At 50.4% G+C, this 22,011-nt stretch overlaps 2 protein-coding genes across 3 annotated transcripts in view; one reads left to right on the top strand and one right to left on the bottom strand.

Moving 5' to 3' along the window:
• Slc39a11 (solute carrier family 39 member 11) overlaps positions 1-22,011 on the bottom strand; it is a 404,384-nt gene that overhangs the window by 368,042 nt on the left and 14,331 nt on the right. The window lies entirely within an intron of this gene.
• Positions 4,657-11,440, top strand: Sstr2 (somatostatin receptor 2). Its single transcript, XM_021175798.3, has 2 exons — positions 4,657-5,180; positions 9,655-11,440. The coding sequence occupies exon 2, from the start codon at positions 9,745-9,747 to the stop codon at positions 10,852-10,854; it is 1,110 nt and encodes a 369-aa protein (XP_021031457.1). The 5' UTR covers positions 4,657-5,180; positions 9,655-9,744; the 3' UTR covers positions 10,855-11,440.

Below are 22,011 nucleotides of genomic sequence, written 5' to 3'. Positions count from 1 at the left end.
TTTCCAAACAAAACATCAAGTCCAGGTGTGGTCCCACAGACCTGCAATCCCAGCTCTGCAGAGGAGGCAGAGGCAGAGGCAGAGGCAGAGGCAGAGGCAGAGGCAGAGGCAGAGGCAGAGGCAGAGGCAGAGGCAGAGGCAGAGGCAGAGGCAGAGGCAGAGGCAGAGGCAGAGGCAGAGGCAGAGGCAGAGGCAGAGGCAGAGGCAGAGGCAGAGGCAGAGGCAGAGGCAGAGGCAGAGGCAGAGGCAGAGGCAGAGGCAGAGGCAGAGGCAGAGGCAGAGGCAGAGGCAGAGGCAGAGGCAGAGGCAGAGGCAGAGGCAGAGGCAGAGGCAGAGGCAGAGGCAGAGGCAGAGGCAGAGGCAGAGGCAGAGGCAGAGGCAGAGGCAGAGGCAGAGGCAGAGGCAGAGGCAGAGGCAGAGGCAGAGGCAGAGGCAGAGGCAGAGGCAGAGGCAGAGGCAGAGGCAGAGGCAGAGGCAGAGGCAGAGGCAGAGGCAGAGGCAGAGGCAGAGGCAGAGGCAGAGGCAGAGGCAGAGGCAGAGGCAGAGGCAGAGGCAGAGGCAGAGGCAGAGGCAGAGGCAGAGGCAGAGGCAGAGGCAGAGGCAGAGGCAGAGGCAGAGGCAGAGGCAGAGGCAGAGGCAGAGGGGCAGAGGCAGAGGGGCAGAGGCAGAGGGGCAGAGGCAGAGGCAGAGGGGCAGAGGCAGAGGGGCAGAGGCAGAGGCAGAGGCAGAGGCAGAGGCAGAGAGGCAGAGAGGCAGAGGCAGAGGCAGAGGCAGAGGCAGAGGCAGAGGCAGAGGCAGAGGCAGAGGCAGAGGCAGAGGCAGAGGCAGAGGCAGAGGCAGAGGCAGAGGCAGAGGCAGAGGCAGAGGCAGAGGCAGAGGCAGAGGCAGAGGCAGAGGCAGAGGCAGAGGCAGAGGCAGAGGCAGAGGCAGAGGCAGAGGCAGAGGCAGAGGCAGAGGCAGAGGCAGAGGCAGAGGCAGAGGCAGAGGCAGAGGCAGAGGCAGAGGCAGAGGCAGAGGCAGAGGCAGAGGCAGAGGCAGAGGCAGAGGCAGAGGCAGAGGCAGAGGCAGAGGCAGAGGCAGAGGCAGAGGCAGAGGCAGAGGCAGAGGCAGAGGCAGAGGCAGAGGCAGAGGCAGAGGCAGAGGCAGAGGCAGAGGCAGAGGCAGAGGCAGAGGCAGAGGCAGAGGCAGAGGCAGAGGCAGAGGCAGAGGCAGAGGCAGAGGCAGAGGCAGAGGCAGAGGCAGAGGCAGAGGCAGAGGCAGAGGCAGAGGCAGAGGCAGAGGCAGAGGCAGAGGCAGAGGCAGAGGCAGAGGCAGAGGCAGAGGCAGAGGCAGAGGCAGAGGCAGAGGCAGAGGCAGAGGCAGAGGCAGAGGCAGAGGCAGAGGCAGAGGCAGAGGCAGAGGCAGAGGCAGAGGCAGAGGCAGAGGCAGAGGCAGAGGCAGAGGCAGAGGCAGAGGCAGAGGCAGAGGCAGAGGCAGAGGCAGAGGCAGAGGCAGAGGCAGAGGCAGAGGCAGAGGCAGAGGCAGAGGCAGAGGCAGAGGCAGAGGCAGAGGCAGAGGCAGAGGCAGAGGCAGAGGCAGAGGCAGAGGCAGAGGCAGAGGCAGAGGCAGAGGCAGAGGCAGAGGCAGAGGCAGAGGCAGAGGCAGAGGCAGAGGCAGAGGCAGAGGCAGAGGCAGAGGCAGAGGCAGAGGGGCAGAGGCAGAGGGGCAGAGGCAGAGGGGCAGAGGCAGAGGCAGAGGGGCAGAGGCAGAGGGGCAGAGGCAGAGGCAGAGGCAGAGGCAGAGGCAGAGAGGCAGAGAGGCAGAGGCAGAGGCAGAGGCAGAGGCAGAGGCAGAGGCAGAGGCAGAGGCAGAGGCAGAGGCAGAGGCAGAGGCAGAGGCAGAGGCAGAGGCAGAGGCAGAGGCAGAGGCAGAGGCAGAGGCAGAGGCAGAGGCAGAGGCAGGAGTCGAGGATCATCACATGTTTGAGGCCAGCCTGAACTACACAGTGAGTTCCAAAGCACCCCACATTTGACATGCTGCAGCTTAGGGGGCCTTGCTCTTTCTCTGTCCATAGAAATGTCACATGTGCAGACGACAGACCCTGTGCCAGTTGCCTGGTCTGCCATCCAACACCACCAATCAGTCCATTTCTCCTATGCCTCACCCCTAAACCGCTTCCACCATAAGCTAAACTGTAACATTTGCTTCCACCAAATGGACAGCAGAGGAACAATTGCTCTCCATTTAGTTGATAAAGCCTCTAAGCGACCAGACAGAATGACCTACTTGAGAGTTCCCGGTCCGTTGTCTGCTGAACTCCCAGGCCATTACCGTTCTTCATTTCCTGCCACCTAGCGTCCCTCTGGTAAGTGCAAAAATGAAGAGGTGTTTGTTTCATTGGCTTAAAGATACCAAGCAAGGGGCTGGAGGGATGGCTCAGTGGTTAAGAGCACTGACTGCTCTTCCAGAGATCCTGAATTCAATTCCCAGCAAACAAGCAGCTCTCAACCATCTGTAATGGGATTGGATGCCCTCTTCTGGTGTGTCTGAAGACAGCTGCAGTGTACTCACATACATAAAAATAAATAAATAAATCTTAAAAAAAAAAAGATGCCAAGCAAGCCAGTGAGGAGGTTATCTCTTTTGCAACCCGTGTTATTTTTCTGGTTCAAGGTCTCCTTACTTAGTTACTAAAGGAGCTGTTGAGGAAGGACCGGCCTGCGGCAGATTGCTGGGTGGGTGTCAAAAGGGCAGGGTATTGTCAAACCAGGAATGGGAACTCAAACCTGGAGGCTGGAGGGGCCGTACAGCGAAGCCAAAGGTGATCTCAGAGCTCTATGGAGGCATTCACAGGTGGGGGGAGGGGAGAGAGGCACACAACCGGACCGGACAAAATCAATAATTGTTCTAGATGACCTTTCCTGCTGTCAAGGTCAAAGTGTTCAGATCTCACGGGGCCCAGCTGCAAAAGAGATAGGCATGCCCTGGTTTCATCTATCCATTGGGGCTGAGCCTGGCAGACCTGACTCTGAGAGGGCTGGGGGAAGACTTCCCAAGTGCACGGAGGGTGGATTTTATTGTGTGTGCTCAGCATGTTAAGAGCATACAGAAATGATCCCCACGTTGTTTGGGAAAGGATTATTTAGCTGATAAGAGCAGCCTGCTTTTTTGCTGGTGGTGTTGATATGGAACCAAAAGTACAGAAACCAAAAAAACCTGTACACTGCCCCCTGGGGGTCACCTTGTGTATGAGAGAAGGAACCACTGAGAACCAGGGGTTCCTGTTTTTGAATGAGTTATTTTGCTAGACAATACACAAACTGTGCAGCAACAGGTGAAGAACTTTTACAAGGTCACATGAAGAGATCCGAACTCAGAATGGACACTTCCTGGCTCTTCATTCTTCTCTGTTCCTGGAAGAGTTTTTAACTAGAGGGGGCAATCGGCATTGTAACAACTGTGTCTCTGGGAGGAGGAGGCCGGAGCTCACTCAGGGCCTTTTCTTTCCCCCAGGGCCACTCCCCTCGTTCTGAGAGCTGCACTATTCAGCCCTTCAACCCTGCCCATAAAAAACTAAAGACGCTGGGTGAGGTGGCGCCCGCCTTTAATCACAGCACTCGGGAGGCAGAGGCAGGCGGATTTCTGAGTTCGAGGCCAGCCTGGTCTACAGAGTGAGTGCCAGGACAGCCAGGGCTACACAAGAGAAACCCTGTCTCAAAAAACCAAAAAAAAAAAAAAAACTAAAGACAAGCTAACCCACACAACACTAGGACCTGACAACCACTACTTCAATCTCCGTCAAGTCCACAGAGTCCACACATCTCATAGAGATGGTACCACTCTGACTTACAAGAATTCCGGGCTGCTTTTACCTGCTGCCTGGCTCCCTGTCAAAACTCACCACACACACACACACACAACTTCTGGATTTATGCTTTTCCCAGATGAACCCTCAAGCAGATCAAAAACAGGATGGTTGCATCAGGACCCACAGAGAAAGCTAATCAGGGTTTGTTTTCTGATTTTCCATGTTCTAGAAACCACCCGGGTGCACTCGCTGTCTCTGCCTCTCTCTCTCTCTCTCTCTCTCTCTCTCTCTCTCTCTCTCTCTCAGGAAGGGTTAAGAGGTGAAGGAAGGGAGGCTACAGGATTGATTATGACTTATTAAACTATTGGAACATCGGCTGAATCATCACAGTCAAAAAATAAATAGCTGCAACTTGATGCGACACATCTCCCACTTCTTGCGAGTCCCTCCTTGCTCCCGCAGAGCGCCACAGCGCGCGTAGGCGGAACGGTTGGGCTGGGGCTGGGTCAGACCAGCAAGCAGTGACTGACAATTAAAGCTAGAGGAGACTGCATGGCCCGGGGCCTCCAGTTGGGAAAGCGGTGGAGCCCGCGGAGCCTGCTGGCTGCGGGAACTGAAGCCAGGTGCCCCGCGCACGCACACCTGCAGGCGCCTGCACGGGAGACCCGCTTGCTGCTGTCACCCCTTTTTCCTCTGCCCTTAGCCTGACTCTGCAACCTGTGCCCTGTTCCCGGGACTGGACCGTGGTAGGCACGGCTTTGCAAACTTGAGAAGACGTCTTAAAGGTCCCGGAGCTAGTCTAGGTCACCCAAGTCGCCACACCAGCTGCCTGGAATTTGTTGGGTAAAACCGGACCGAGTCTCTGAAATCGGAAAGAAAGCCACGCGCGCCCTCATAGGGAGGAGTCCTCATTGGAGACACTGACATCGCTTCACCATCCAACTGCATCAAGGTCTGCTGTCTTATCCTGGGCCACCCGCAGGTTTTCTCCACTCTGCTCACCGGGTCCAACAGGACCCGGCAGGCGGAGCCAAGCTGCCGTGACGTCACGGGCGGGGGCGTGGGGAAGTGTGCCCAGGGGCTGCCACCCGCCCGGGCCACTGCTAGCGGCGCAGCCAGCGGCGCGCTCGCGAGGCCACCGGCGCCTGGAGCACCAGTCCGCGGCTGGACGTCAATGATCTACAGGCCAGGCTAGCTCTCTCGGGGCCCGGGCAAGCTCTCTCAGACGCCAGAAGGGCCAGCAGGAGCCAGCCAAGGAAGCTGGGAGCCCGGGAGCCACTGCTGAGCACCAAACACCCGCTAAGCCTGCTGTGCTCCTGGACGCCCAGCTGGGTAAAGGACAGCTTCTGGGTGCTAGAGAACACAGGGAAGCGAGTGCTCGAGGAAAAGCAAGGTGAGGGGTGCCTGTGTGCATATGCGTGTGTCACCGTGAGATGGAGGGAGGGACAAGCACACTTTGGGCACTTGCATGCATCTGTTCTGGGGATAGACCGCCGATCCCGGCGACCTGCACGTTGGTCCCGGCGCGCAAATTCTCTGCTTTTGTGCCTTTGGAGGTGACAGGTGGATGAAAGATGCATATCGTGGTGTCTGAGGTGGAAAGGTAGTGTGTTCCGGGACGGATTTGTTCTCAAAGCCAATGCCCAAGTACGGTGGCGTGTGTCCTGCGAGTCCGATGGGGACAACTTGTTTCCTAGCCACCTGCGAAACAGCCCTGGTCCGAGGAAAGCAAGACCAGCTAAAGGAGAAGGGACATGCCAAGTGCCACCACAGGGTCCACACTCTGAGACCTAAGTTAGGGAGGGACAGGTGATGGGGACGCCACCGAAAAAGAAGGAAAGCAGATTCTTCAGGGCTCTTTATCGCCCGATGGGGAAGCAGCCCAGATTCGTCTGCGGTCAGGTCCCCCCCCCCCTCCTCCCACACACACACACACCCGCCGCCCTCAGGCAGAGAATCTGTCTAGATTGGAGAGAACCAGCTACTGAATGGTCAGGTCCCCAAGCGACTGTCAGCGCTCCTAGCTGCCCCTGGCACCTCAGTCCCCTCTGCGTTTCGAAGCTGGACATTGCAGGCACCGCAATCCACTCTCCCCTAGTCTGCCTAGAAACGGTAAAGATCCCTTAGGGAACACGTTGCTTCCAGGGTCAGCGAGTTATGACCTTAAATATTTTTCTCACACTAACTCCGTCGTCCTGAGCCTCGCTTATCCACCTTCGCCCCAATGGCGAGGGGCGGCACTCTGGTGGGCTACACAGGGCTACTGCAAGTGCCTAGTCAAGTTCCAACCTCAGATTCTTGGAGGTGTGTGTGTGTGTGTGTGTGTGTGTGTGTGTGTAGGCGTCTGGCAGGCTTGGAGGTGGGGAGGTCTTGAGGGCTCACAACAGAAAGATGTTGGAAGGAAACTAAACCCCCCTCTCCCTCCTCTAGTTGCGGAGCAGTCTGTGGGAAGGAAAGAGGGGGTTCCTGAGTGGAAACCCTTCTTTCCATCGGAGCCAGGGGAAGCCACCCACCAAGCCACAGGCCAGTATTTAACAGCAAAGCAGAGAACCTGACTTCCCAGTGCATTTAATTTAAGCACAATTCAACAAGTATCGCCCGGTGGCGTTTGCAATTCACTTGCAGTGAGATGATCGGAAAAGGAAAAGACGCCACTTGGAGGTCTTGAGCTTGTTACATAGGGTGCCTAGGTTCTAAGCTCATGTCTTCCTCAGACATGGGGTTCCCAGCATATGACCTCCACCCACCTTCCCAGACTTCCCTCCCCAAAGTGGAGATGTGTCTCAGCCCATTTCAGAGAAAGGTGACACCCCCCTCCACGCCCCTCCCTTGACCCCCGCCATTCATTCTGGTTCTGCACAGTGAGGGCTGAAGAACCACATCCCGCCTTGTCCCACCTCTGTCTTCCTCTTTCCCCTCCTCTTCCTCCTCCTCCCCCTCCCCCTCCCCCACTCCTCCTCCTTTGGGTTTTAGACAGGGATTCTACAGCCCAGGGGAGGTCTTCAGTCCTAGTTAGACATTGAAGTACCCTCTCACTGTCCATAGATGGTATGAGTTCATGCTTACTGTGAGGTCTCACTGTAGGGAGCCTGAATAGGATTCTGGGTCTATAGAATTAAGTCACTGACAAGATGGGAAGGGGGTAGGGGGAAGACAGGGGAAATAACCCAAGTTAATCTGGGGATACTAAAAGAAGTTTCTTTATGGCTTCTGGTTGTAATGGCTGCCTGCTTCTGCTTGCTCACCCAATGTAGACACAATGCCATGGGTCCCCAAAATGCAAATGCAAAAACCCCAGACCTCACTGACCAAGCATGTGCTTAGGAAAGTACTGCAGAAAGAAAAGCCAGGCCATCACTTGACCCTGAGAACGAATCAGAGACAGAGGTGGGCAAGAATCAATCGCACCTGCCTGTTGCTTGCTACATCTTTAACGTCCCTGCAGCCTCGACCAGTGTTAGGCAATCACTTGGAGAAGCCCTCTGCTTCAATGAAACGTGTTCAGGCACGTGAACTAGAGATGCTGGACACTTCGGCCCTTGACCAGTTCTTCTCTCCCTGGCTGGACCTCCTGCCCTGAACGCTTACCTAACTCTTCCTACACACAAGACCCAGCCCCTAACTTCCTGAGAAGCCCCCTGGGAAGGGCTGTGTCCTGACGCTCACATCCTTTATTCATAGGCTCATCTCCACGCAATTCACATGTCATGTGACTTGGTGCTCTTTTCCCCCCATTGAAGTATTAGCTGCTGGAGGTGCCCAGCACAGACAGTGACACACACACACATTTTATAACTGTGATAGATAGCTTAATTGTGGGTTGACCTGGTGCTTCACATCTTAAGCCAAGCCAACAGAATTCTCATTATTTTCTCAGCATGGAGGTCACTCGAGCCAGTGGCTTCCAACTAAGGCCTAAGGTACCAGCCACCAGCTTCGACCCACTGAGCATCAGCTGGGACATGATGAAAGTCACAGAAGACTTGGGGCCAGCTGGTTCTCGTCCAAGTGCTCACTCCACCAAGCACTTTAACTCTCTAAGCCTCAGTTTCCACTGAGGGAGGACAGCATTCTCACCTCCTGGGGAAGGGGACAATGGGTGTGAATAGACTCCATCAGGTTTTATTTATTTATTTATTTATTTATTTATTTATTTATTTATTGTATGTGAGTACACCATTGTTCTCTTCAGACACACCAGAAGAGGGCACCGGATCCCATTACAAATGGTTGTGAGCCACCATGTGGTTGCTGGGAATTGAACTCAGGACCTCTAAAAGAGTAGTCAGAGCTCTTAACCATCTCTCCAGCCCAAGAAACACTTTAATTCTTGATGAATAAATAAATAAATAAATAAATAAATAAATAAAAGCATCTTTGACATTCATGAAAAGCCTACATCCCTCCCCTAGTTCCCTGGGGTTTTTTGTCCTAAGTCAGAGAACTGCAGGCAAAAGGAGAGAGCTCTCTTTAGGAGAGAGCCTTCCCAAGCAGAGATGGAGTGGAGAATGGAGAACATTGATGTTACAAAATCAGAACCAGGAGGAGGAGGAGGAGAAGAGAAAGAGGGGGAAAAGAAGAAGGAGGAAGAGGAGAGGGCCTAAAGCATCATTTAAAAAAAAAAAAGCCAGACTCTTACTTTTAATATTGAAGACTATAACTTGATTCACTGTGTAGGCAGGCTTCAATAAATTAGAGATAATGAGACAGTAGAGGGGGGAGGTAACGGTTCTGATTATAAGCCTGCACAATGCTAGGATTTGCACATACTTTCTCTTGTTTAACCTTCATGACACCCCTGTGTTGACAAAGGAGAAAGGAGAGTTACAGCAGTTAAGGGCTGGGCATGGGGTCACGTGGGGCTCAACTCTGGAGCCAAAGTTTGTTCTCCCTTTAACTTCTTGAGTTTCCCCACCATGGGGGAGGGGTCTCTGATGATGGCAGACATCAAGCCAGCATAGAGTTGTTCTTGGGGTCCCCAAATGCTGGTGTCAGACTCCTCCAGGGACAGGGGCTGAAACCCTCCAAGATCTGCCTTTTTCCAGTCTGGATCAGTCAATTCCTTAGGGGTCAAAGTCTATGTGTTTGAAGCCATAGCCGTCTGCCACATGTGCGTCATCTAGGATGATGGTTTAACTCAAACCCTTCCCCCACCATTGAAAAAAGACCTCAAAAAGTCTTCAGGCTAACAGGTGGGCTGGCAGCTAGACAGAAAAAAAAAAAAAAGAAAACTTGCTTTTCAATTGAAAAATGCATAGAAGGGGAACAAGGGATGGTAGCTCACTGTAACTCCAAACAGCAGAGGCCCAGGCATGGGAGGGCTATGCATGAAAGTCAGCTAAGGCTACATAGTGAACTCCAGGCTAGCTCAGCTCAAGGAAGAAGGAGGAGGGGAAAGGGAGAGAGGGAGAGAGGGGAGGAGGAGGAGGAAGAGGAGAAGGAGGAAGAAGGGATGTAGGAGGAAAAGAAAAGAAGGAAGGAGGGAGGGAGAGTGGGAGATGGCTCCGTCAATAAAGCACCTGACTTGGAAGCAACAAGACCTGAGTTCAACCTCCAGAACCACATAAAACTGCCGGTATATTTGATGCATATCTGTAATCACAGCAGTGGGGGAGGCAGACACAGGTGGATCTCTGCAGCTCGCTGAACAGCTAGCCCAAGCTACATGGTGAAAAGTCATGACTCAAAAAAAGGGTGGGGCTATCAGACCTATGTAAACACACACACACCATGCAGCAGCACACATGAATACATGAAAAAAAGAGAAATTGGGGGGCATGGAATGGGAAAATAAGAAGATGAACAAGAAACAGAGGGAGCCTAAGTAGCCTGGGACTGACGGTTACTTTTTCTGCTTCTTTTCCCAGATGTCACAGTAGACTCTTGGCCCCCAGAGCCGTGTGAGGCGAGAGGAAGATCTCTAGGCTGCTTGGTTCTAAACAGAGTGGAAAGCAGCCATGGAGATGAGCTCTGAGCAGTTGAATGGGAGCCAAGTATGGGTGTCCTCTCCATTTGACCTCAACGGCTCACTGGGGCCAAGCAATGGCTCCAACCAGACCGAGCCATACTACGACATGACAAGCAACGCTGTCCTCACATTCATCTACTTCGTGGTGTGTGTCGTCGGGCTGTGTGGCAACACGCTGGTCATTTACGTCATCCTCCGCTACGCCAAGATGAAGACCATCACCAACATCTACATCCTCAACCTGGCCATTGCAGATGAACTCTTCATGCTAGGGCTGCCCTTCTTGGCCATGCAGGTGGCGCTAGTCCACTGGCCTTTTGGCAAGGCCATCTGCCGGGTGGTCATGACCGTAGATGGTATCAATCAGTTCACCAGTATCTTCTGCTTGACGGTCATGAGCATCGACCGATACCTGGCCGTGGTGCACCCCATTAAGTCAGCCAAATGGAGGCGACCCCGGACAGCCAAGATGATCAATGTGGCTGTGTGGTGTGTGTCTCTGCTCGTCATTTTGCCCATCATGATATACGCCGGCCTCCGGAGCAACCAGTGGGGCAGGAGCAGCTGTACCATCAACTGGCCAGGCGAATCCGGGGCGTGGTACACAGGTTTCATTATCTACGCCTTCATCCTGGGGTTCCTGGTGCCCCTGACCATCATTTGTCTCTGCTACCTGTTCATCATCATCAAGGTGAAGTCCTCTGGAATCCGAGTGGGATCATCCAAGAGGAAAAAGTCAGAGAAAAAGGTGACCCGCATGGTGTCCATTGTAGTGGCTGTCTTCATCTTCTGCTGGCTCCCCTTCTACATCTTCAACGTCTCTTCCGTGTCTGTGGCCATCAGTCCCACCCCAGCCCTGAAAGGCATGTTTGACTTTGTGGTGATCCTCACCTACGCCAACAGCTGCGCCAACCCCATCCTGTACGCCTTCTTGTCTGACAACTTCAAGAAGAGCTTCCAGAATGTTCTTTGCTTGGTCAAGGTGAGTGGTACGGAGGATGGGGAGAGGAGCGACAGTAAGCAGGACAAATCCCGGCTGAATGAGACCACGGAGACCCAGAGGACCCTCCTCAATGGAGACCTCCAAACCAGTATCTGAACAACCCAGGAATGCAACATGCACACACACTAGCCAAGCCCTGACTCCCGTCAGTGCGTCTCCCATTCCCTGGCTTCCCGCCTCCCCTATCCATCACACCCGGCTTCTAGAACAGAGCTGTGTTCTACACGCGCCCCGTTCAGAGAACAGGATTTGAGTCTGGCTTGTCCGAAAGTATACCCCTCTGGTCACGTCTCCCCTAAAGTGAACATTTTCGTGCAGGCAGACAATTCACAGTCCGGAGCAGAAGACATCATTGCCTGGGTGTGACCTGGTGGAAAACAGCTGCCCAGCAGAAACCGGAAAAACCAAAACTAAATCAAAGTCCTGTGTGTATGTGTGCTAACATGTTACGTAAATCTTGTGATCTGATATTTACATTTGTATATCCCCCTCCCCAGTCACACAAACATGTCCCGTGTTTGTAAGCCCAAGTAGCTAGTTCGTGTGCGTCTAGTATAGGTGGACAGTTACCACAACGCTGACCCTGAAGAAAAGGACTTGCCACGTCAAAGTCAGTTTAATCGAAGCTTCCAGCATCTCTCTTGCATGGGCCATCCCCAGACATGGGAGGAGCATGAGCAGTATGTTCATAGAATAATATAATCATATGTTCATAGAATAATATAATAATATGTTTTTGTAAAAAAAATTTGAAAGTAAGGTGGTTTTGTATTCTTTATCCTAGAGGGCCCCTGTGCTATATACGGTCCTAGCCTCACAGGCGCTGCGCCTGCACCGGGAAGGATATTTCATCAATTTCAAACACGTTAAGTTGGAGTAAGAAGAGACAGTGAGAATATTCTGTGAGAGTCAGAATGTAAACTTGGGTTTGCCTCTCAGATACGATCAGTTATTCATTTACCCAAAAGGACTTTAAGGGTTGTGGCCATTGAGCATGCCATTTATCAGGACAAAGCCTGCTTTGAGATCAGATTATAGTTTTCTCTCCTCAAATTCCTTTAGCTTCGGAAACCATTGGGGATGGGAGGGGTCAGGAGCCTGAGAGGCAAAAACCAGACTATGATTCCCACGGGGAAACAATTTTCTCCTCAACACATACATGTGCCTGTGTGAGTTCATACACACATACACACACACACACACACATAAATAATAATGAAAAGAAAAAAAGAAGTAGAATTATACCTTTAAGGGCAACCATGAAGTTGTCTTGTTTTTAATGCCAGATAGGATTTCTTAATGAAAGAAAACAGAACTGTAATTCCACAACTCCTTAAAGGTGTTTTGGGTTGGCTTGTCCTTGGTTGGTTTGTTCTTGGGGACAGGTGGTTGTTGTTTCTTCCTGTCTTATGTGTATGCAGTGGGTGTGTGTGTTTATGCCTCTGTGTGCGTGTGTGTGTGTGTGTGTGTGTGCGCGCGTGTGCATGTACTTATGTGTGTGCAGGCTGGAGGCTGATACTGCTACCTCCCTCTGTCATGATTAACTTTATTGAGACAGGGTCTCTTGCTGAACACGAAGCCTTCTGGTCAGTGAGCCAGCTTGCCTTGAGGATCCCATCTCCACCACTCAAGCTCTGGTTTTATAAATGGTTGGCCATGCCCAGATGAGTTTTATGTGCTCTGGGGATCCAGATTCATGCCCTCGCATTTGGGCAGCAAATGTGTGCTATCCAAATAAGCCATCTCCCCAGCTCTCAGAGGTATTTTTATGTATTTATTATTAACGGGTGGGGGGTTGGCACACTTGCCATGGCACATGTGTGGATGGATGTCTGAACAACTTTATGGGGCTGATCCCTCCCTTCCACCTTTAGGTGGGTTGTGGGGACCAAATTCAAGTCACCAGGCTTTGCTCAGCAAGCGCCTTCACCTGTAAAGTCATCTCCCCAGCTCTCAAATACGATCTCTAGGGCTGGAGAGATGGCTCAGCAGTTAAGAGCACTGACCGATCTCCCAGAGGTCATGAGTTCAAATCCTAGCAGCTACATGGTGGCTCACAACTGTAATGAGATCTGGCGGCCTCTTCTGGGGTATCTGAAGATAGCTACAGTGAACTTATGTATAATAAATAACTAGGCCAGAGCAAAGGGGGCTGGAGCAAGTCGGGGGAAAAATATGATCTTTAAAGAATTTTATACAAAGGTGTGCATTATGAAATTCACAGAAGTGAAGACTCAAGAACAGTGCTTATGAAACAATTAAGGCCAGCTATGTGTGGTAGTGCACGCCTTTAATCCCAGCACTCGGGAGGCAGGGGCAGGCAGAGTTCAAGGCCAGCCTAGTCTACAAATTGAGTTCCAAGACAGCCAGGGCTATACAGAGAAACCCGGTCTCGAAAACCCCAAAAAAAGGCCAGCTAAAGGAGTATACAGGTAAAGGGATATACAGGTGTGTGCAAGGGTAAAGGCTGGGCGCCCCACCCTTCCGAGGGACCGCTGTGTCACAACCTTCCTCAGCTGTACATGCATGAGGTGTCATACAGGTAATGTAATGCTTGGGTATGCTAAATAGGCTGTTCATTATTCATTAGATATGCTAATTAAGCGGTTCCTCACACCACGGGTGATATTTCCCTATTTGTGTACAAGAGACAAGAAACGATTCAGCCCTCAGCCCCTTGGTTGACCACAGCTCTAGGATATGAAGAAATACAAGGGCAGGTATGTGGATGGTGCTACCCACTCCAGGTTCACAGTACGCATGACACTTAGCATCCCGCATGTAGACTTCAGCTGTATTTTAACATGCCCTTTCTTCTTCTGGCTCCATAAGCAAGGGTTATTGAGTGGTCAGAGTGGCTGACTGCCCTACCCATGGCTAGCTTGCCTTACTGGGCTGTGTTAATCTCTGACTATGTCAATACCACCTGGCTCCCAAAACTACTTGCTATTGCTTAGAAAGATACGTTCAGTGGGATTTATGATAGGCAAATAAAGCCACCCAAAAGTAAAAGTGTAACCGTAAACCAAGACTACAGGAACAGTTGTTGCAAAAAAAAGAAGGAGAAGAAGAGGAAGAGGAAGAGGAAGAGGAAGAGGAAGAAGAAGAAGAAGAAGAAGAAGAAGAAGAAGAAGAAGAAGAAGAAGAAGAAGAAGAAGAAGAAGAAGAAGAAGAAGACAAGTGCATTCAGAAAAATCCCAGACTATTACCAAAGGCAAAGTTAGTTAGCCTCAGGCTGGCTTCTTGGCAGCCATAACAAATAGGGAGTCACTGCTTCCTTTTCTTTTTGATACAGATGGGGGGGGGGGGAATTGGACAGAAGCGCTACAGATTCACCTTCACCATTGCCACAATTGGAAATATTCGTCTTTGAAAAAATAAATGCCTCCCCCACACACACATAGGAAATGGCTCTAAGAAACCCAGAATGGTAGCAATCATTTCGGGAAGACAGGTCCGAGTAACGCTATAGTGCTCCTGTCCCCATAGCTTGAGAAATTGCCTCCAACAAGGCTTTGATCCAAAGAAGCCACCAATAACCCCAAGACGGAATGTCTAGGCTGTGTCTGGGGTTACTCAGCAACAGGATGGTCATTTGAAGGCAGAAAAAAAGAGGACTTTAATATCAGTGATACAGGACTCGGAGGTAATCTCACAAATTTGAAAACCTATGTTCAATCGCCTGAATCCATACAAAAATGTCAAGTGCAAGCCATGGGCTTGTGATTCTAGCAACGGCGAGCTGGGAGGTAGAGAGACATGGACCCTTGGAAGCTCACTGATCAACTAGCCTGTCCTACATGGTGAAGATCCAGGCCAATGAGACCCTGTCTCAAACAAAGAATAGATGAGCCTAGTGTTCAACACTCAAGGCTGACACACACCACACCACACCACACCACACACACACACACACACCCTGCCAACACATAGCATGCATATACATGAACACACACAACCCATACACAAACACACACAAGATTAATAAATCATCCAGATAAGCCACCAGGTTTTGTGATATGAAAATTTATGTTTCACCTGCTAGTCCACCTATATTTATAATTTAATTAAATTTTTTAAAAAGTGTTATTTTATTTTATACATATGAATGTTTTGCTTGCATGCATGGCTGTGTACCGTGTACATGCCTGGTGCCTGTGGGAGCCAGAAAAGGGCATTGGATGTCCTGGTGTGGGAGTTACAGATAGTTGTAACCTTGTGAATACTAGGAATCAAACCTGGGTCCTCTATAAGAACAGCCAGTGGGCTGGAGAGATAGCTCAGAGGTTAAGAGCACTGACTGCTCTTCCAAAGGTCCTGAGTTCAAATCCCAGCAACCACATGGTGGTTCACAACCACCTGTAATGAGATCTGATGCCCTCTTCTGGTGCGTCTGAAGTCAGCTACAGTGTACTTACATATAATAAATAAAAAATCTTTAAAAAAAAAAATGAACAGCCAGTGATCTTAACCACTGAGCCATCTTTCCAGCCCTTGAAGCATCTATTCTGAAGATGACTTGTTTTCTGAATTTCTTTTATCAAAAAAGAAGAAGAAGAAGAAGAAGGAGAAGGAGAAGGAGAAGGAGAAGGAGAAGGAGAAGGAGAAGGAGAAGGAGAAGGAGAAGGAGAAGGAGAAGGAGAAGGAGAAGGAGAAGGAGAAGAAGAAGAAGAAGAAGAAGAAGAAGAAGAAGAAGAAGAAGAAGAAGAAGAAGAAATCTTTTTTTTAAAGATTTATCTATTTATTATATGTAAGTACATTGTAGATGTCTTCAGATGTGCCAGAAGAGGGCACCAGATCTCATTACAGATGGTTGTGAGCCACCATGTGGTTGCTAGGATTTGAACTCAGGACCTTTGGAAGAGCAGTCAGTGCTCTTAACCTCTGAGCCATCTCTCCAGCCCAAAGAACAAATCTTTTAATGTAAATGTTAACACAATTTTAGTTCAAAAAGTTACTCTTAGCTCCAATCCAACATTATGAAGACAGATCTGATGGATAAAGGGGAAGTGGATACAATAAAAAATAATACATCAGGGCTGGAAGACTAGCTCAGCAGTTAAGAGCACTTGCTACTCTTGCAGAGTTTGATTTGGTTCTAAGGACCCACGTCAGGCTGCTCATCAGAACCTGGGACTCCAACTCTATGGATCTGACGCCCTCTTCTGGCTTCTGTGAACACCTACGCTCAGACGCACACAAATGAACACATGAACATAAATAAAAGTAAAATAAATCTTTAAAAAAAAGCCTCGGATCGACTTTGTGATCCCTGATGGTCAGATGCGTTTTACAGACTACTACTCGCCTCCCAATAGAAGGGGTGGCTCAGGGCTGGTTAAACCTACGCAGACTTAGCAGGAGAGGCATTGGACAGCATCATCTGAGCATCAGGTGTTGAATGATGTTGGCTATGGTTTCAGTACCAGAGAGCTGAATAACCTTGGGCATGGAGTCGAATTCTGTATAGGGTTCCTGTCTTAGTTTAGAACATGTACCAGATGTGAAAAGGACAGTGGAGGTGAAATGGTAGGCAGAAGGGACTCTGTGGACCCGCGGCAGGCAGGGGAGGGGGGAACTCCGTGGACCAGCAGAGCCTGTTTGCTTACACAGATCTGACCTCCTCTGTGTGGCAGAGCACAAGCACTGCCTGCAGACACTTTTGGCTCCAGCTTCCCAAATGTGAGGTGTGCAGCATGAACACTGGGGTAGGTGGATAGGCAATGGTGGCTGAGGTCTATGCCCCCTCCACAACCAGCTCCGAGGGTGATGTCCAACCAAGGGAAGTCACAATGGGTGAGAGTAGAGCTTTTCTGCCTTGCTGAAGAAGTAAGGCTGGAGGATCCAAGCAGTTGCAGGGTGTGGCTGAGAAATCTGATTTCCGCTTCTGGTGTGTGTGTGTGTGTGTGTGTGTGTGTGTGTGTGCAGCCTTTCAGGGTAAGTGCCGACAGGCACAGCTCTTGAGCTTGTACGTAATGACTTGGAATCGGTCACTTGACTCAAACACATTTTTGCCAGCTTCAAAATAATGAATTCCCCGGCAAATGTTCTATCAATGCAAATCTTTTTTTTTTTTTTTTGAGAGTTTCTTTTCCCTCTGTGCACAAATTCCTGGGGACAATCCCATTGGCAGAGTCTCTTCATTTCTTGTTTTTGTTTTTTTCCTAGAAGCTCATGTAGGGATGAGGACGGCAGTCTTCTGTAGATGCCATTACCTATTGGATTCGGCAACCACTGGGCTGAGAATACTGTCTCAAAGACAAAGACCGCCCCCCCATAGCCATGCCAATGCTACCCACTCCTTCCAGCACTCAGAGGGGTTGAACACCAGTGGGTGAGCCACTTGTTTTCCTAGAGACGTCTCGGGCTGTTCGCATCTGGACTACGCCTGAAAACAGGGCTAAATATTAACCAAGCCCTAGCCAAACCCACTGGAAAGCAGTATTGATTCTCCTAAGAGTATACTGTCATTAAAATGAAATGTGAGGGTTGGATCCCAGTCCGGTCCAGGGAGCACCTGCCTCCCGTAGGGCAGAGCCCGGAAGCAGGAGGGAGCTGAAGGCACGGGGTCAGCTTCTAGTGCAGATACCGAGCTGACACATGGGTGGGGGCTTCACTTTGAAACCACCCCCTCCCTGACACAGGTGGGGAGGGGAAGGGCTGGACTTCTTTTCTGGGATACTGGTCTCCAGGAGGGAGAACTGCTCACTTCGACTGCTCCTGCCATCAGAAACGGAAGCAGAAAAGGAATGTCCTGGTTTACAGATACAACTGTCTGGCCTCTTCACAAGGCCTGTTAGGAGATGTGATACGAGAGGCTGGAGAGATGGTTCAGAGGTCAAGAGTACTTGCTGCTCTTCCAGAAGACCTGGCTTCCAAGCATTGTGGCTCAAACAATCTTTGACTTCAGATCCAGAGGGTCTGATGCCCTCTTCTGGTCTCTGTGAGCCATAGACATGCGTGTGGTCTGCAGACAGATGTGCAAGTGAAACACCAAACTAACATAAAAAGATAAGAAAGAAGAGAGAGATGGAGACAGAGAGAGACAGAGACAGAGACAGAGAAAGCAAAGGGAGAGGAGGTGATACGATGCAGGGGTTACTCATGAAGGAATCAGAAGTGTCGTGCCGCAGCCTGGTCCATCTGTTATACTGTAGCAGAGACCCCAGTTGCCTAAGCAATGGAGAAGGTCCCTTGGCAGTAGAAGCCACTGTAGAAGAAAGTAACATGGAGGTCAACAGAGAGCTCAGCCCAGGGGCAGGTTTACCAAAGACCTTGTCAGCCTTACCCGCAGCTCCTCACAAAGAAGATGCTGTAAAGGGCTGGGGCAGGGGCCCCAGAGGGCAATAACTAGTGCCACAGAAGCAAAATCCACAATTAGCTGGCTGAGGTAACTGGACAGCAGGGCACTAACCATGCCAAACCTGGTCAGTGATCCCTGTACCTTATCGGTGGCTAGGGTGGAGACCCTGTCCCCAGAGCTAAGTTCATTGCCAAGGAAGCTGATATTTCCCCCAAAGGTATACAGTTTCTTCTGTAAGGCAGCTTATAGGAGAAAGTGCTTAATCAGGTTTAGAGCTCCAGAGGGTTTGAATCCATGATGGCAGGGTAAAGGCATGGAGGCAGGAACAGCTGAGAGCTGAAGCCACGAGCAGGGGGCAGAGAATGCATGGGGTTGGGATTGGGCTTTCGGAACCTCGAAGCTCATCTCCAGTGACCTCTTCCAGTGAGACCACACTGCCTAATCCCTCCAAACAGTTACACCAACTGGGGACCAAGCATTCACACATATGAGCCTCTCTCTCTGTGTGTGTGTGTGTGTGTGTGTGTGTGTGTGTGTGTGTGTGTGTGTGTACATACACGTGTCCTCATGGGTGTGCAATTCTCATTCAAACCACCACAGCGAGAGACTCTGGCCTCCCTTGCCTGGTCCCCCTCTATGGGCTCACACCATGGGCTTTCTGAGTACTTATTAGTATCACGTGGGGGGTTGGGGGGGGAGATGACATAACTCCTGTCTGTGATGAGATGAAGTCTGGCCTCCAGTGTTGAAGTTTGAGGTCAATCAGTTAGCTGAGCTGCACCCACATGGCCAGGTGAGCCTGCTAGAAAAGAACGGCAAGAAGCCTTGGCTCAGAGAAGCCATGAAAAGAGAGAGGACTCAAAAACACCTACTTTGGGCTGGTGAGATGGCTCAGCGGATAAGAGCACCGACTGCTCTTCCGAAAGTCCTGAGTTCAAATTTCAGCAGCCACATGGTGGCTCACAACCATCTGTAATGGGATCTGACGCTGGAGCGAGCCGGCGACCGGAGAGAGCAGAGGTCCTAAGTTCAATTCCCACCAACCACATGAAGGCTCACAACCATCTGTACAGCTACAGTGTACTCATATACATAAAATAAATAAATAAATCTAAAAAAAAAAAAAACACTTTGCTTGGCTTCTGTCCAGAAGCTCTTTGGTTAATTAAAACAGTTTCCTATATATACCTCTCTACACAGTCCCACCCAGAGGCCCGGGATATGACAGACCATGACACCTCCCTTCTTTTATCTCTGAGACGTTATAAATCCACAGTTAAGATTGGGTGTGAAATGTACCCCACAGGCTCACACGGGTCCCCAGCTGATCACAATGTTTGAGAAAGTTGTGGAAACTGTAAGAGGCAGAGCCTTGCTGGAGAAAGTGGCCTTGAGAAAGTGGGGCTACTTGAGAAAGTAGCCCCACTTCCTGCCTGTCCTGGGCTCATTGACTGGGGACGCCACGTGACTGAGGGTGCCACGTGACCGCCTGCTCCTGCCGCCATGCCATCCAGCCATGTGACCCACAATAAACCTTCCTCCCAAGTCGCTTCTCTTAGGTGGCAGACAGGACATCCTCACCCCCACAAGGGGCAATGTTCCCAGCCCCAAAGGCTCATCCTTCCCAGGGTAGAACATCTCTAGCCCAACTGAACACACACACAAAATGTGGTCTAGCACCAGCACTGCGCCTTGGGGTTGCTGGGCAGACACAGAAGTTGGCTGGAAGGTTACAGGGCTTTCCCTGCTCTAGGATGTACCGAGAACATCTTACTCACTGAGAAGGAACACAATGGGGACGATGAGGTAAACTGCTACACCAGGAGAGCCTGGCTGGGAAGCTGGCTTCCCCTCAGAGAGCCAAGAAAGCTGAGATGGCCGAGGCTGGAAGATAACATAAGCCACTGAGTTTGAAGCCAGCCCGGAGGGGGTGGGGAGATGTAGTAAGGCTACAAAGAAAGAATAGTTCCATGGTCTAAAGAAGCCCAGGTACTCTTTCTCATTCTCTCTCTCTCTCTCTCTCTCTCTCTCTCTCTCTCTCTCTCTCTCTCTCCAACTTAACGTATCAGAGTTCTTTTCTATATCTACCTCATTACACCAACCTTTCAAAACTGTGTCTTCAAGCCAGGCATGATGGTGCATATGTGTACTCCCAGCACTGAGGCGGAAGACAGAGGTGGAGACAGAAAAATCATAAGCTTGGGGCCAGCCTGAGCTGCATAGTATCTGCCTTAAAACTAACAAAACAGCATGAAAGTGTTCTCTACAAGCGTAAATTTTTGTTAAAAAAAATAAAAGTTCAAGCTGGAGAGATGACTCAGTGGTTTAGAGCACTGGCTGCTCTTGCAGAGGACCCAGGTTCAGTTTCCAGCACCCACATCGTAGCCTACAACTGTAACTACAGTCCTGGGAGTTCTGGTGCCCTCTTCAGGCCTGCACAGGAACTGCAAGTGCATAGTGCAAGCAAAACACCCACACACATACAACAACAAAAAGGTTTTTTTAGGGGACTGGAGAGATGGCTCAGTGGTTAAGAGCACCAACTGGCTGGGCAGTGGTGGCACGCGCCTTTAATCCCAGCACTTGGGAGGCAGAGGCAGGCAGATTTTTGAGTTCGAGGCCAGCCTGGTCTACAGAGTGAGTTCCAGGGCAGAGAAACCCTGTCAAAAACAACAACAACAACAACAAAAAGCACCAACTGCTCTTCCAGAGGTCCTGAGTTCAATTCCCAGCAACCACTTGGTGGCTCACAACCATCTGTAATGGAATCCTTTGCCCTCTTCTAGTGTACGTAAAATAAATAAATAAATCTTAAGAGGTTTTTAAAATTAAAATCAAAGTATATTTTTAAAGATTTATTTATTTATTGTATATAAGTACACTGTAGCTGTCTTCAGACATACCAGAAGAGTGTGTGGGATCTCATTACAGATGGTTGTGAACCACCATGTGGTTGCTGGGACTTAAACTCAGGACCTCTGGAAGAGCAGTCAGTGCTCTTAACCGCTGAGCCATCTCACCAGCCCCTCAAAGTATTTTTAAAATTCCTCTTTTTAAGAATTCTAAGTCAGATAGATAGTGGTGGCAGATGCCTTTAATCCCAGCACTTGGGAGTTAGAGGCAGGTGGATCTCTGTGAGTTCAAGGCCAGCTTGTTCTACAGAGCAAGTTCCAGAACACCCAGGGCTACACAATGAAACTATATGTTGAAAAATAGAAAAGAAGGAAGGAAGGAAGGAAGGAAGGAAGGAAGGAAGGAAGGAAGGAGGGAAGGAAGGGACTCTATAATACCTCCCGTAAACTATTAGTGAGTGGCCCTTCATTCTCATAACACACAGCTGGGAACCGATTCCAAGGGGATGAACCACTGGAGAATCTGAGTCCTGTGCCTGATGGTTCAGAGCCAGGATCACCTTTTCTCCATCTCTTCCTCCTTTTGGACTTTAAATGGTTCTGACATGAGTTTAATCTGTAGCTGAGCCAGAGAAGAAGACCCTTAGAACAAATAGCTAATGAAGACTGGGCTCCCATCTGTTCCAGTACAGAACAGGATATGTGCCAGCCCAGCCAGCCAGCCAAGTCCCAGGAGCCAAATCACTCCAGCTGATGAACGGCCAAAACCAAGGGATAATTCAACTGCCCCAAAGACTGGAAGCCCCCATCCCTCTCGGGTTTCCAATTTGCCAAAAGCATCTCTCTAACAAAGAGCGGCAGGGTCTGGGGAGATGGCTCAGCACCCTCGTGAAAGCATGGGATCTGAATTCCGATCCCCAGTACCCACGTTAGAGCCAGAGGCTGTAATTACTAGTCTGTAATCCGAGCGTTAGAGAGGCGGGGACAAGAGGATCCCACAGGATTGATGGACAGCCAACCTAGCCAATTGATGAGTTACAGATTCGATGAGAACCTTTGTGTCAAAAACGAAGGTGGAGAAGGGCTGAAGGGATATAG

The sequence above is a fragment of the Mus caroli genome, unplaced genomic scaffold, assembly GCF_978045245.1.
Source record: "Mus caroli unplaced genomic scaffold, Mus_caroli_1 scaffold_13, whole genome shotgun sequence".
NCBI classification, from domain to species: Eukaryota; Metazoa; Chordata; class Mammalia; order Rodentia; family Muridae; genus Mus; species Mus caroli.
This window is presented reverse-complemented; position numbering and strand designations above follow the sequence as displayed.

What these genes read in the sequence shown, in the direction of transcription:
- Sstr2 (XM_021175798.3), top strand. Translation starts at nt 9,745, where the DNA reads ATGGAGATGAGCTCTGAGCAGTTGAATGGGAGCCAAGTATGGGTGTCC.